Raw genomic sequence first — 12876 nt, 5'->3', positions numbered from 1 at the left:
TTTTAATGCTGGAAATGTGACACAGGCCAAGTGACATGAGATGTTCAAATTAGGCTTCCTCCTCATTTTTGCTTTTTTTAAGATTCATTGGGGTCTGTGGAATATGAGAGGAATATAAGCAGGGCTCCTCAAGCTGAAACTGACCTGCTTCTTCTTCAAACAGTGTGTTTACCTTACAAGAATGAGAGCCATTAGGATTATCACGGTAACTCCCCAGGCTCACATCACAGCATTCAGGGCTCATTTTATGAAGCATCTGGTACATGGGCAACAAATGACATCTTTGCAAGGTTTTCTTCATTTTCTTTGTTTTCTTGGCTGATTTCATCCCCTATGCTGTATGAGTCATCTTCATCTGGGCCCATTTCAAGGCACTCAGAAATGTGGCAAATTCTACCCTGTTTGTGAATGTTAGTCATAGGAGTTCTGATTCTATTCTTGATACTGCTTGTGAACTGACAAAATTTGCACCTGTACACTTCAACCAAAAACATTTCCACCAGGTTGGCAATTTGGGTTTCAAAGCCTTCTGTCCCAGAGGCATAAAATCTGGATGTTGTGATCTCCTCAGGTTTGTGGAAGGAATGTACTGGTATTTATATTTAAATTCATTCATCTTCAAAAAGTGCAAGTACACAAGTCTATAAGAGAAACATAAATAAAGCAGTTAATAACTGTTCTATGATCTGCAAAGCTGGTATATCAGCAATCTTCTCCAGAAGAAGATAATTTATCTTAAATCTTCAGTAATACTAAGCAAGATATACATAAAGTGCCTATTTACATTTTCCCAACTAGAGATTGATGCATACTATGCTATGGTATATTCATATTTCAATTATTATTGTTGTCTTTTCTCAGAAGTTACAACAAGAGGACCTAGGGTCAGATTATAATCTAAATTGCATCAGGGTATATAAAATCCAAGGGTGAAATCATAGCCTCTTGGAAGACAACAGAAGTTTTGAAAGTAAAAAATTTAAACCTAAATGCCTTATACAAAGCAGCTTATTTTTTACTTCAGTGAATTATTAATATTACAGATGAAACATTTATTCTGTATTTTCAAACTTGAGATTTTAGAAAAACTATTTATATGTTTTAAAAAACCAATCCCAAATCATTTGCTACTTTCTCCACTACTGGATTTTTGTTGTGTATTCATTTTGGGACTCGCATAACATTTATGAATCCCATGGCAAAGCCTTTTCCATAGAAAAATGCATCATTAAGATACAAACATCTCAGCATACATTAATTCACAAATCTATAGAGTTGACATACATACAGAGCATCCACTACTGACAAGGGGCTGTGCCTTTTTATACAAATCTTTAGTCTGTTAACCTTCCCGATTCTTTTAAAATAATAAAATAATCCAGAATGCATCACAGCAGCTGGAAGCCCTATACCTGATCATTTATAGTACATCCCTCTGCACACCTTCCCCTGCTCCCACCAGTGCAGGATCGCTCCTTATATTTAGAGCCCTGCAAATCTGCAGATTTCCACTTTATATCCAGTGACGTTTGCAGATCACGGATCAGACGCAGATACACATTTTGTATCCACTGCAGGGCTCTACTTATACAGTATTTTGTTCTCCGGTGCTATGAATTCCCCTTACACAGGAAAGGACGAAGAACCAACTGACCGTAGCTGCTATACACCAAAACCAGGGAGGTAGTAGCAGCAGGGGCTAGTGGCAGAGGAAGACAATCAGTGGCGGGTCCCCCTTGCGCCTGTTTGGCAGCCAAGGGCACACAGTCACCTCAAAGCACCACCTACAGCTACAACGACTGCGCCTCATCCTCCCGCAGTCACCCCCTTGCAACAGCCGCTGCTGCTTGGGCGGACTCTCCACTGAAAGCACGTGCCGCCCCCACACTGCCCAAGTCAGCAGCGCGTGAAGGGAAGGGAGGAAGGTTCCATGCCGCTCGGCAGGGGTCACTGGCTGCGTTGCTGAGTTAGTCTCGCCCTGTTTCCGGGCCTGCGCGGCTCAGACACGCCCCTCTCCGCTAGCTTTCCTGCTTCCGGCCCGCAACCCAGGGGGCACTGTGAGAGCGCGCGCGCAGCCCTCCCGCCTCCACCCTCCATAACAGCCCGCTGTCCCACTCTAAGGGACCGTGCGCAAAGTGACGCATACAAGAGCGCCGCGGAAGACTCGTTTGAAACCCAAGTCTCAACGCTTTAAACACTAGCGACAGCTCACGGTCCGCGAGCGCCTCCCTGTTCCCATCCCTGCGTGAGTTTGGCTCCGTCATTTAAACGCTCTGTGCTTCAGGTTCTTCATCTTTCTAATCCAACACGTGGTAATTTACGGTTGCATATGAGCTCTTTGAAGCAGGTATGGGAAAGCGACATTATCGTCTAGTACTCTGGGCAGCGCTTTGCACAATTCTTGGTTAGTCTTTCCGAACATAATCATCGACGTGCAGGACTGGAAGGGACCTCAGTAGGTCATTTAGTCCAGTCCCCTGCACTGAGGCAGGACTATGTAATAATTAGGCCATAATCATACAATCCTAGCACTGGAAGGGACCACAAGAGGTCCTCTAGTCCATCGCCCTGCACTCAAGGCAGGACTAAGTATTATCTAGTACCTATAATGAATGATCGGCAATAGTAGCGGAGTACTAAGTACTAGCATTATTAGCACCCGAGATTATCACAACTGAAACCATTTTTAAAATCTAGCTCAATTTTCTGTGTTTATGCTGTTTCCTTACTGCATTTTTTCTCATTTTGAAAATGGAAACAGACACCTGGGGTTCATTTTTGTTTTCAGGCTGACAAAATTCTCGCTTTCCCATCCAGAATAATTTATTTTCAAAAATAATGTCTGCAAAATATAATTCCCACCCCCAAATATTATCACTAGCTGCTTAGATTTTCATGACAATCTTGCAAGACTTCCTACTCAGGGCCATATCTACACTCGAGAGTTTACAGTGGCACAGCTGTACCGATGCAGTTACACTGCTGTAAGATCGCTGGTGTAGCCACTCTAGGCCAACGGGAAAGAGCTCTCCCATGGCCATCGACATAATTCAACCACCTCCAACAAGCAGTGGTAGCTATGTCAGCAGGAGAGCGTCTCACGCTGACATAGCACTATCCACACTGGCACTTCTGTCACTCAGGGTGCGTTTTTTTCCACACCCCTGAGCGACATAAGTTATGCTGACAAAAGTGCTAGTGTTGACATAGCCTCACTGTCTTCTTCTAATACGCTAGGGCAAGGCTGCAAATGCCTTGAGTATCTGGGTTGCAGATGCTCATCTACGCCTGCTCTGACATCAAAAACAATAAACGGTGAAATCTTGTTTAAGGGCTATTAAGTGTCATAAAACATAATTCAACACAATGCCACAATGTCTGTGCTTTGAGCTTAGGCTCCCTGGCAATTTCTCTTTTACTTGAATTAACTCCATATGCTCACAACTTCAGGCAGCCTCGGTAGTTTTGGTTGTACCCCTGGTTTTCAGTATCCCATTTCTTATTTGGTGTGACATCTAGGGGCCACACATCCCAAGAAGTCCTGAGCACCTGCCTCTTCACCCCCTTTGTCCTATAATCACCCCACAGTTCCTGTCCCCTCCGCCACCATCATCCACCCACCTCTCAAACGCTGGGTCCCCCCGCCCCATGCAGCTGCCCGCGTCACGGCGCCGCGTCCAGATCGCTTGAGCTACGGAGACTCCCTTCCCCAGCCACTTGTTCTGTGCTTGCGCTGCTGGGCCTGGAGGTGGCTCTTTACAGACGCTCCCTAGAAAAAGATCCACCGGAAGTGACTTACTCCCTCGCCGGAGGGTGAGGTTCGCTTCCGGTGGTCGCCCCAGCGGGTGCGCTTCCTCGCCTCGACCCTTGGCGTCTCACCGCGCATGCGCTGTGGCCCCGTCTCACCAGCAGCGGCGAAGGAGTTTGGAAGTTCAAAATGGCCGCCGCGGTGGAGTCTGTGCTGCGGGAGCCCGAGTAAGAGACAGGGCGGCTCCTGTGGGAAGGCGCCTCTCCGGGGGGGGGGGGGAGTGGGAGGGAGAGAGAAGCTGTGAGGCGTCTTGTGGCGGGAGGTGGCTGTAACGGTCGCCAAGGCTCATTTGCCGGGGGTGGGGGAGTCGCGAGGGCCTTTGGCGTGAGACCCAGCGCGGGCCTGGGCGGTGGGAGTGCACGCGGCGTCCGTTTCCCCGTGCCCAGTGAGCACGAGCCAGGCCGCGACGGGGAGAGGTCGTGCACGCGCTTGGAGTTCGGGGCTCCTCGTGCTCCTCCCTTCCCGCCTCGGGCACCCAGAGGTGGTTGCTAAGGTGCCGAGGGGGAGGGTCAGTCCCGATGTTCATGTTTTTTTTTCTATAGGCGACTTCCCCCCCCGCCATCCCGATTTTTCACACTGGCTGTCTGCTCAACCCCTCCCGCCCTAGGGCCGCTGGTCGCCGGCCTGCTCTCCCCTAGTGAAAGTGGGGCCGGCTCCCTCCTGGTGGGGGTATCCAGAAGCTTGGAGGCTGGTCCATACCCACTGCACTCGCCGCTGCCTTTGGGGAACGCAGGCCGTGCAGCGTTCTGGGATGAGGAGGCCAGGGCCAGGCTTGTCTTGTGTTTAGTGCTGTGGGCGTTAGAGTCAGGGTGCAAAGCATTTTGTGAGAGAGCAAGGATCTCTCGGACTTTGTTCTTCATTAGAGACTTTTATCTGGAGTTAAAAGTGATTGTCTGAACTCCAGGTGGCTGGGACTCTTGTAAGCGCAGGCTGGGCCTTGCCATACATTTGCCTCTCCAGAGGCCTTTCGCACAGGTGTCAACTACTCTGAGATCACAGACAATCAGTTAACCAGACCCTATCCTCCCCCAACCACCACTGCCACACAACTCCTCCCATGTGGACATAGAGCTAATTTACACTGATAATTTACATTAGCATAGGTGCATGTCTCAATGGTGTGAAAAATCTGCACCCTTGAGTGACGTGATTATGCCAACGTAACCCCCAGTATAGACAGCACTAGATCGATAAAAATCTTCTGTCGACCTAGCTATTGCTTTGCAGGGAGGTAGTTTGCCTAGGCTGATGGGAGAACCCCTCGCGTTGGTGTAGGTAGTGTTTGCACTAAAATACTACAGTAGCGCAGCTCAGTTATGCTGGTGTAGTGATTTAAGGTCTGGGCTACTCTAAAAAGTTAGGGGGACCCAACTATGTTGATTAGGGGTGTGTAAAATCCACACCCCTGAATAGCGTAGTTAAGCAGACCTAGCCCTCAGTGCAGACAGCATGAGGTCAATGGAAGAATTCTTCTGTTGACCTAGCTATTGTGTCTCAGGGAGATGGATAACCTACGCTGATGGCAGATGAAGTGCTAGAGCAGTGTAGCTGCAGTATTTTATGAGTTGACAAGCCTTAAGTATAAATATATAGCCATACATCAGCCAGGCGCTCCCAACCTCTTAAATCCTGCAGTGGTCACTTACTCTGGTGATTTTACCCACCATGAGATGGGTTCATGAGGGCTTCACGGGCCGCAATTTGGGAACTACTAGCTTAATATAAAGGGGAAGGGATTCAATCAAGGCTTTTTAGATGTAGTGTTGGACCTGTCTTAAATTGTAATCTGATTTCTGGCTGTAATAGTTTGAAGGGCTTCTTTTACTAGTTGCTTTTCAAAGAAATAAAAAAACAATACATACTGTTTCTGGGTCACATGAAAATTTATTTTAAAAACGTTATAACGGTGCAAAAATGTTCTATTGTAATACCTAGTTAATAGCAAAATATAATGTTAACTTTCGTAGGTCCAAGGTTTGTGTATAATTTTAGCTATGCGTTCTCGTAGTAAAGTAAATTTCAAAAAAGTCACCCTGATTCTCATGGGTGACTTTAATTTTCCTGATATCTGCTGGGAGAGCAATACAGCGGTGCATAGACAATCCAGGAAGTTTTTGGAAAGCGTAGGGGACAATTTCCTGGTGCAAGTGCTAGGGGAGCCAACTAGGGGGAGCGCTTTTCTTGACCTGCTGCTCACAAACCGGGTAGAATTAGTGGGGGAAGCAAAAGTGGATGGGAATCTGGGAGGCAGTGACCATGAGTTGGTTGAGTTCAGGATCCTGACGCAGGGAAGAAAGGTAAGCAGCAGGATACGGACCCTGGACTTCAGGAAAGCAGACTTTGACTCCCTCAGGGAACAGATGGCCAGGATCCCCTGGGGGACTAACATGAAAGGGAAGGGAGTCCAGGAGAGCTGGCTGTATTTCAAGGAATCCCTGTTGAGGTTACAGGGACAAACCATCCCGATGAGTCGAAAGAATAGTAAATATGGCAGGCGACCAGCTTGGCTTAATGGTGAAATCCTAGCGGATCTTAAACATAAAAAAGAAGCTTACAAGAAGTGGAAGCTTGGACATATGACCAGGGAAGAGTATAAAAATATTGCTCGGGCATGTAGGAAAGATATCAGGAGGGCCAAATCGCACCTGGAGCTGCAGCTAGCAAGAGATGTCAAGAGTAACAAGAAGGGTTTCTTCAGGTATGTTGGCAACAAGAAGAAAGCCAAGGAAAGTGTGGGCCCCTTACTGAATGAGGGAGGCAAGCTAGTGACAGAGGATGTGGAAAAAGCTAATGTACTCAATGCTTTTTTTGCCTCTGTTTTCACTAACAAGGTCAGCTCCCAGACTGCTGTGCTGGGCAACACAAAATGGGGAAGAGATGGCCAGCCCTCTGTAGAGATAGAGGTGGTTAGGGACTATTTAGAAAAGCTGGACGTGCACAAGTCCATGGGGCCGGACGAATTGCATCCGAGAGTGCTGAAGGAATTGGCGGCTGTGATTGCAGAGCCCTTGGCCATTATCTTTGAAAACTCGTGGCGAACGGGGGAAGTCCCGGATGACTGGAAAAAGGCTAATGTAGTGCCCATCTTTAAAAAAGGGAAGAAGGAGGATCCTGGGAACTACAGGCCGGTCAGCCTCACCTCAGTCCCTGGAAAAATCATGGAGCAGGTCCTCAAAGAATCAATCCTGAAGCACTTAGAGGAGAGGAAAGTGATCAGGAACAGTCAGCATGGATTCACCAAGGGAAGGTCATGCCTGACTAATCTAATCGCCTTTTATGATGAGATTACTGGTTCTGTGGATGAAGGGAAAGCAGTGGATGTATTGTTTCTTGACTTTAGCAAAGCTTTTGACACGGTCTCCCACAGCATTCTTGTCAGCAAGTTAAGGAAGTATGGGCTGGATGAATGCACTATAAGGTGGGTAGAAAGCTGGCTAGATTGTCGGGCTCAACGGGTAGTGATCGATGGCTCCATGTCTAGTTGGCAGCCGGTGTCAAGTGGAGTGCCCCAGGGGTCGGTCCTGGGGCCCGTTTTGTTCAATATCTTCATAAATGATCTGGAGGATGGTGTGGATTGCACTCTCAGCAAATTTGCGGATGATACTAAACTGGGAGGAGTGGTAGATACGCTGGAGGGGAGGGATAGGATACAGAAGGACCTAGACAAATTGGAGGATTGGGCCAAAAGAAATCTAATGAGGTTCAATAAGGATAAGTGCAGGGTCCTGCACTTAGGATGGAAGAATCCAATGCACCGCTACAGACTAGGGACCGAATGGCTCGGCAGCAGTTCTGTGGAAAAGGACCTAGGGGTGACAGTGGACGAGAAGCTGGATATGAGTCAGCAGTGTGCCCTTGTTGCCAAGAAGGCCAATGGCATTTTGGGATGTATAAGTAGGGGCATAGCGAGCAGATCGAGGGACGTGATCGTTCCCCTCTATTCGACACTGGTGAGGCCTCATCTGGAGTACTGTGTCCAGTTTTGGGCCCCACACTACAGGAAGGATGTGGATAAATTGGAAAGAGTACAACGAAGGGCAACGAAAATGATTAGGGGTCTAGAGCACATGACTTATGAGGAGAGGCTGAGGGAGCTGGGATTGTTTAGTCTGCAGAAGAGAAGAATGAGGGGGGATTTGATAGCTGCTTTCAACTACCTGAAAGGGGGTTTCAAAGAGGATGGCTCTAGACTGTTCTCAATGGTAGCAGATGACAGAACGAGGAGTAATGGTCTCAAGTTGCAATGGGGGAGGTTTAGATTGGATATTAGGAAAAACTTTTTCACTAAGAGGGTGGTGAAACACTGGAATGCGTTACCTAGGGAGGTGGTAGAATCTCCTTCCTTAGAGGTTTTTAAGGTCAGGCTTGACAAAGCCCTAGCTGGGATGATTTAACTGGGACTTGGTCCTGCTTTGAGCAGGGGGTTGGACTAGATGACCTTCTGGGGTCCCTTCCAACCCTGATATTCTATGATTCTATGATTCATAAAGTATTCTCTATGGATGTATATATAAAAGGTTAGCTTACTTAAATGTTAAAAACCTTTTAGCCCAATCTGTGATATTCTAATCTAATCAAATTGGGGCAACACCCCTCCCATCAGAACTACTTTGGGATTTTTTGCCAGAATCCGTAGAATTTAGTTAGCAAGTGTTTGCTGGACTGTTTTTTTTTTTGTTTTATTTTTTATTATCTTCTTTCTCTCTTTGGTCCTCTTCCAACATTTTCCAGCTGATATTGTAAGACAGAAGGCGTTTTGAATTAGGTTGTTTTAGTGCCTGTTGATCTGTACAAAACTTCATAGAAATTCTATAACACCATCCAAAACACACTACAGAAGCCCAAAATCTGGTGACTGAGAAAAATGCACACAGCGCTTTCATTAACTGAAATACTTACCTAAATTCTTCAAGATTGTTTTATTTGAATTATGGGAACTGTCTGTCTGCTTGTTTTTGTCTCTGGTTAGTACATTGCCCTCCTATGCAAGAGAGCTGAATTCTGTTCTCTTGCTTCCTTATGTTTGTCAGGGCCTGGGTGCACTGGAGAAGCAATAGGATCAGTCTGTGCTGAGAAGGTATCATGTTCCCCTGAAGCAGTCAGGATAGCAAAACAACCAGCAGGGTTGATGGGCCCCGGGGGTCCCTTCAGCCCTTTAAGACAGAGGAAAAGATGATGAAAACAAAGGAGGGCACGAGGATTTTTGGGAGCAGGTGCTCAGGTTGGGAGAACACAGGAGTGTTTGAGTGGTGGTGGGGCACGTCTTAATGTGGAAGATCAAGTCAAGGGTTCTCTCTGCTTGGTGATATTCTTCCTGACTTTCCAGTTTCCAGCCTTTTACATTCTGTGACTCCTCCCACCACTATTCTATTTTCTTCTATCTCATTGGGGACCAAGAGTCCACATGCTTTGGAGACAGAACCTGCCCAACTTTCTGCTGATCTAAATTGTGTACTGAAGTCCTAGTCTTTCTCTGAATCAGGCTGAGAAACATCAAAATACTAAATTAAAAGGTTGACAAATGGTACAAATGTCAATCCGTATAAGGTTCCTGGGGTAGAGTGGAGATAGAGACTGACAGAAAAGTTCTGTGTTGGGAATAGAACTTACTAAAACGTGTGGGCAAACTAAGGCCCATGGGCCGGATTCAGCTCCTCAGGGCTTTGGGTCCGGCCCACAGGATTGCCACCCCTGTGACGCCGCAGGCCTCGTGCCGCTCCTGCAAGCAGCCGGCACCACATCCCTGGGGGAGGGGGAGCAGAGGGCTTTGTGTGCTGCACTCGCCTGTGGGTACCTTCCCCAAAACTCCGATTGGCCATGGTTCCCTGTTCCCAGCCAATGGGAGCTTTGAGTGTGGAACCCACAGGTGAGGGCAGCACATGGAGCCCTCTGCCTCCCCCCACCCCCAGGGGCCGCAGGGCCGTGGTGCCGGCCATTTCTGGGAGTGGTGTGGGGCCGGGGCAGGCAGGGAGCCTGCCTTAGCAGCACGGTGCCACTGCCATCCCGGAGCCGCTCCAGTTAAGGGCTCCAGGCTGGAGCCTGCACCCCTACCCTGATCCCCGTCCTGCACCCTGAACCCTTGCCCTGAGTCCCTGAACACCACACCCCCCTCCCACATTCCGCACTCCCTCCTGCACCCCAACCTCCTGCTCCAGCCCTACATTCATGGCCCTCCATGCAATTTCCCCACCCAGATGTGGTCCTTGGGCCAAAAAGTTGGCCCACCCCTGTACTAGAACATACATTTGTAGCTAAAATTTGTAAGGCTATGTCTACACTACAGCCTATGCTGGCAAAACTTACGTCACTCAGGGATGTGAATATTCCACCCCCCTGAGTGACATAAGGTACACCAATATAAGCACTCATGCACAGCCTTATGTTGGTGGGAGAGCTTCTCCCACCAACATAGCTTATGCCACTCGCAGAGGTGGGGTTTTTTTTCCTGGCGATGGGAGAGCTCTCTCCATAGGCATAGAACATCTTCACCACACGTGCTGCAGATGTACTGGTACACCTGTACCACTGCAGCACTATACGTATAGACATGGCCTTAAATTCATGTGGATTGTGCATTAGAATGAATGGAAAATATAACCCCACTGGATATACTTGAGCATGTTAGTTCGGTGGTTTCTGCTAAGTGGTTAATGTTGACCTTTAATTCTCATTCGTGGCTTCCTGGTGATCACTGATGAGATGAATGTAGATGACACTTCTCCGAGTTTAATTGTCTGCCTATTGAAGTTAATGGAAGGGCTTCCATTGATTTGAATAGTCTCTGAATTAGGCCCTAAGACCTGTTGTTTCAGGCTGTGTCTATATTGTGCACCTTACAATGGCATGGCTGTGCCACTGCAGCCACACCATTGTAAGGTGCGCAGGGTAGCCGGTCTCACTGGGAGAGAGGTCTCCTGGAGACAAAATAAAACCACCTCAAATGAGGGGTAATAGCTTTGTCGCCGGGAGAGAGTCTCTGCCGGATAAGCGCTGTTCACACCAGTTCTTTTCGCCATTAAAACTTTTGTTGTTCAGGGGTGTTTTTTTTCCACACCCCTGAGTGGCAAAAGTTTTAATGACGAGAGTGCAGTGTGAACATAGCCTTAGTCTGTGTGCAGATTTGGACAGAAGCATATTACATACTACATGGGGGTTAAATATTGCTTTATTTCAGTGAAGCATATCTACATTAGGGTTTGCTCTGGTGTAACTACTTAATGAAATTACAGTGGTGCATTTGTGAAAACTTTTCTGATATAGACAGATCTCTGATAGTCAGAAGGGCTAGAAAATTATAAACAAAAACTTAATTTTGTAGAGAGCATTTTGATCATACCAAAAATTATGGGGAAGATTTGCATGCATGGAAAGAGTAAAAGAATAAACTATGTATAGTTTGAGTAATCAGTGATGGAGAAGGAGGGAGAAAAGGACAGGTAATGTAACAACTGTGGCAAATATATAAAGTAAATACCCACCAAGGAGTGGGTGGAAATGTTTAAGGTAGTACAGAGAAGTGCAACAAAGAGTAATGGGGTTAAAATAAACAAAGGAACTCTTAACATGAATATCCGGAAAATCTTTCTCATGGTGAAATCTATTAGTGTGGAGTAATTTTCTGAAGGGATTAGTGGAAAGTCCACTGTTCATTTAAAAAAGAACTGGAAAAGAAGTTTCTGAAATACCCACTCTCTCCATTAGAGATACCAATACTTACATCATACTCATCCGCAGATTTTTTAAATGTTATTTTATAAAAGTTTCTAGCCTTTATGAGTCCAAATGTGAACTATGTGAAATAAAAGATCAGTCTTCCAAATTGGAAATACTTGGCTGATTCAGTTTACATACTCTCATATCCAAAGAAACACTTCTGATAATTTAATACAAGCACCAGACAATTTTATGGCAGACTTGTAAATCAGGAGTGCATAAAGGAAAATAGCAGTCAGATCCCTATCTACAGTAGAGTGAAGAAAACTGATATACTTTCCTTTCCAACCCAGTTCTTGCATTACTTTTGTATACAAAGTAATGAAAGCTTATAACTGGGATTGTCAAATGATTAAAATAATGAATCGCGAATAATCACAGTTTTAATTGCACTGTTAAACAATAATAGACTATCATTTATTTAAATATTTTTGGATGTTTTCTACATTTTCAAATATATTGAATTCTATTACAACAGAGAATACAAAATGTACTGTGCTCACTTTATATTATTTTTATTACAAATATTTGCAGTGTAAAAAAGATAAACTAAATAAATAGTATTTCTCAGTTCTCGTACAAGTACTGTAGTGCAATCTCTTTATTATGAAAGTGCAATTTACAAATGTAGACTTTTTTTTACATAACTGCACTCAAATAAAACAATGTAAAACTTTAGAGCCTATAAGTCCACTCTGTCTTACTACTTGTTCAGCCAATCACTAAGATCAACAGTGTTTATATTTATGGGAGATAATGCTGCCCACTTCTTAGTTACAATGTCACCTGAAAGTGAGAACAGGCATTCCCATGGCACTGTTGTAGCCGACGTTGCAAGGTGTTTATGTGCCAGATATGCTAAACATGCATATGCCCCTTCATGCTTTGACCACCATGCCAGAGGACATGCATCCGTGCTGATAACGGGTTCTGCTTGTTAACGATCCAAAGCAGAGTGCACTGATGCACGTTCATTTGCATCATCTGAGTTTAGATGCCACCACCAGAAGATTGATTTTCTTTTTTGGTGGTTTGGGTTCTGTAGTTTCTGCATCGGAGTGTTGCTCTTTTAAGGCTTCTGACAGCATGTTCCACACCTTGTCCCTGCAAGATTTTGGAAGGTACTTCAGATTCTTAAACCTTGTCTTGAGTGCTGTAGCTATCTTTAAAATCTCACATTGGTACCTTTGCGTTCTGTCAAATCTGCAGTGAAAGTGGTCTTAAATCAAGCAACATATTCTGGGTTATCAGCCAAGACTACCATAACACAAAATATATGGCAGAATGCGGTATAACCACAGAGGAGGAGATGTAGAATTCTCCCCCAAGGAGTTCAGTCACAAATGTAATTAATG

General features: G+C 45.8%; 1 protein-coding gene and 1 long non-coding RNA gene across 13 annotated transcripts in view; one reads left to right on the top strand and one right to left on the bottom strand.

The window, feature by feature from the left end:
* Nucleotides 1–80: 80 nt before the first annotated feature.
* On the bottom strand, nucleotides 81–2722 carry LOC122455429. The gene is made up of 2 exons (XR_006279045.1): nucleotides 1413–2722; nucleotides 81–641 (listed from the first exon to the last, which is right to left on the bottom strand). It is a non-coding gene; the product is annotated as an uncharacterized LOC122455429 (long non-coding RNA).
* Nucleotides 2723–3708: 986 nt separating this feature from the next.
* Nucleotides 3709–12876, top strand: part of PRPF4B (pre-mRNA processing factor 4B) — a 53750-nt gene continuing 44582 nt past the window's right edge. For 6 of the 12 annotated variants that reach the window (XR_006279036.1, XR_006279040.1, XR_005290867.2 and 3 more), the window contains exon 1: nucleotides 3803–3975. Coding sequence is in view for 1 of the 12 variants with exons in the window: in XM_038388456.1 (XP_038244384.1) it covers nucleotides 3938–3975 (38 nt within the window). In the remaining 11 variants the exon portion in view is untranslated. Of the gene's footprint in view, nucleotides 3976–12876 lie in introns of all 12 variants that reach the window. The other 6 variants (XR_006279039.1, XR_006279038.1, XR_006279037.1 and 3 more) reach the window with 2 other exon arrangements.

Source organism: Dermochelys coriacea, chromosome 2 (assembly GCF_009764565.3).
Source record: "Dermochelys coriacea isolate rDerCor1 chromosome 2, rDerCor1.pri.v4, whole genome shotgun sequence".
Classification (NCBI taxonomy): Eukaryota; Metazoa; Chordata; order Testudines; family Dermochelyidae; genus Dermochelys; species Dermochelys coriacea.
Note: the sequence above shows the minus strand (reverse complement) of the source record. Positions and strands in the feature narration are given on the sequence as shown.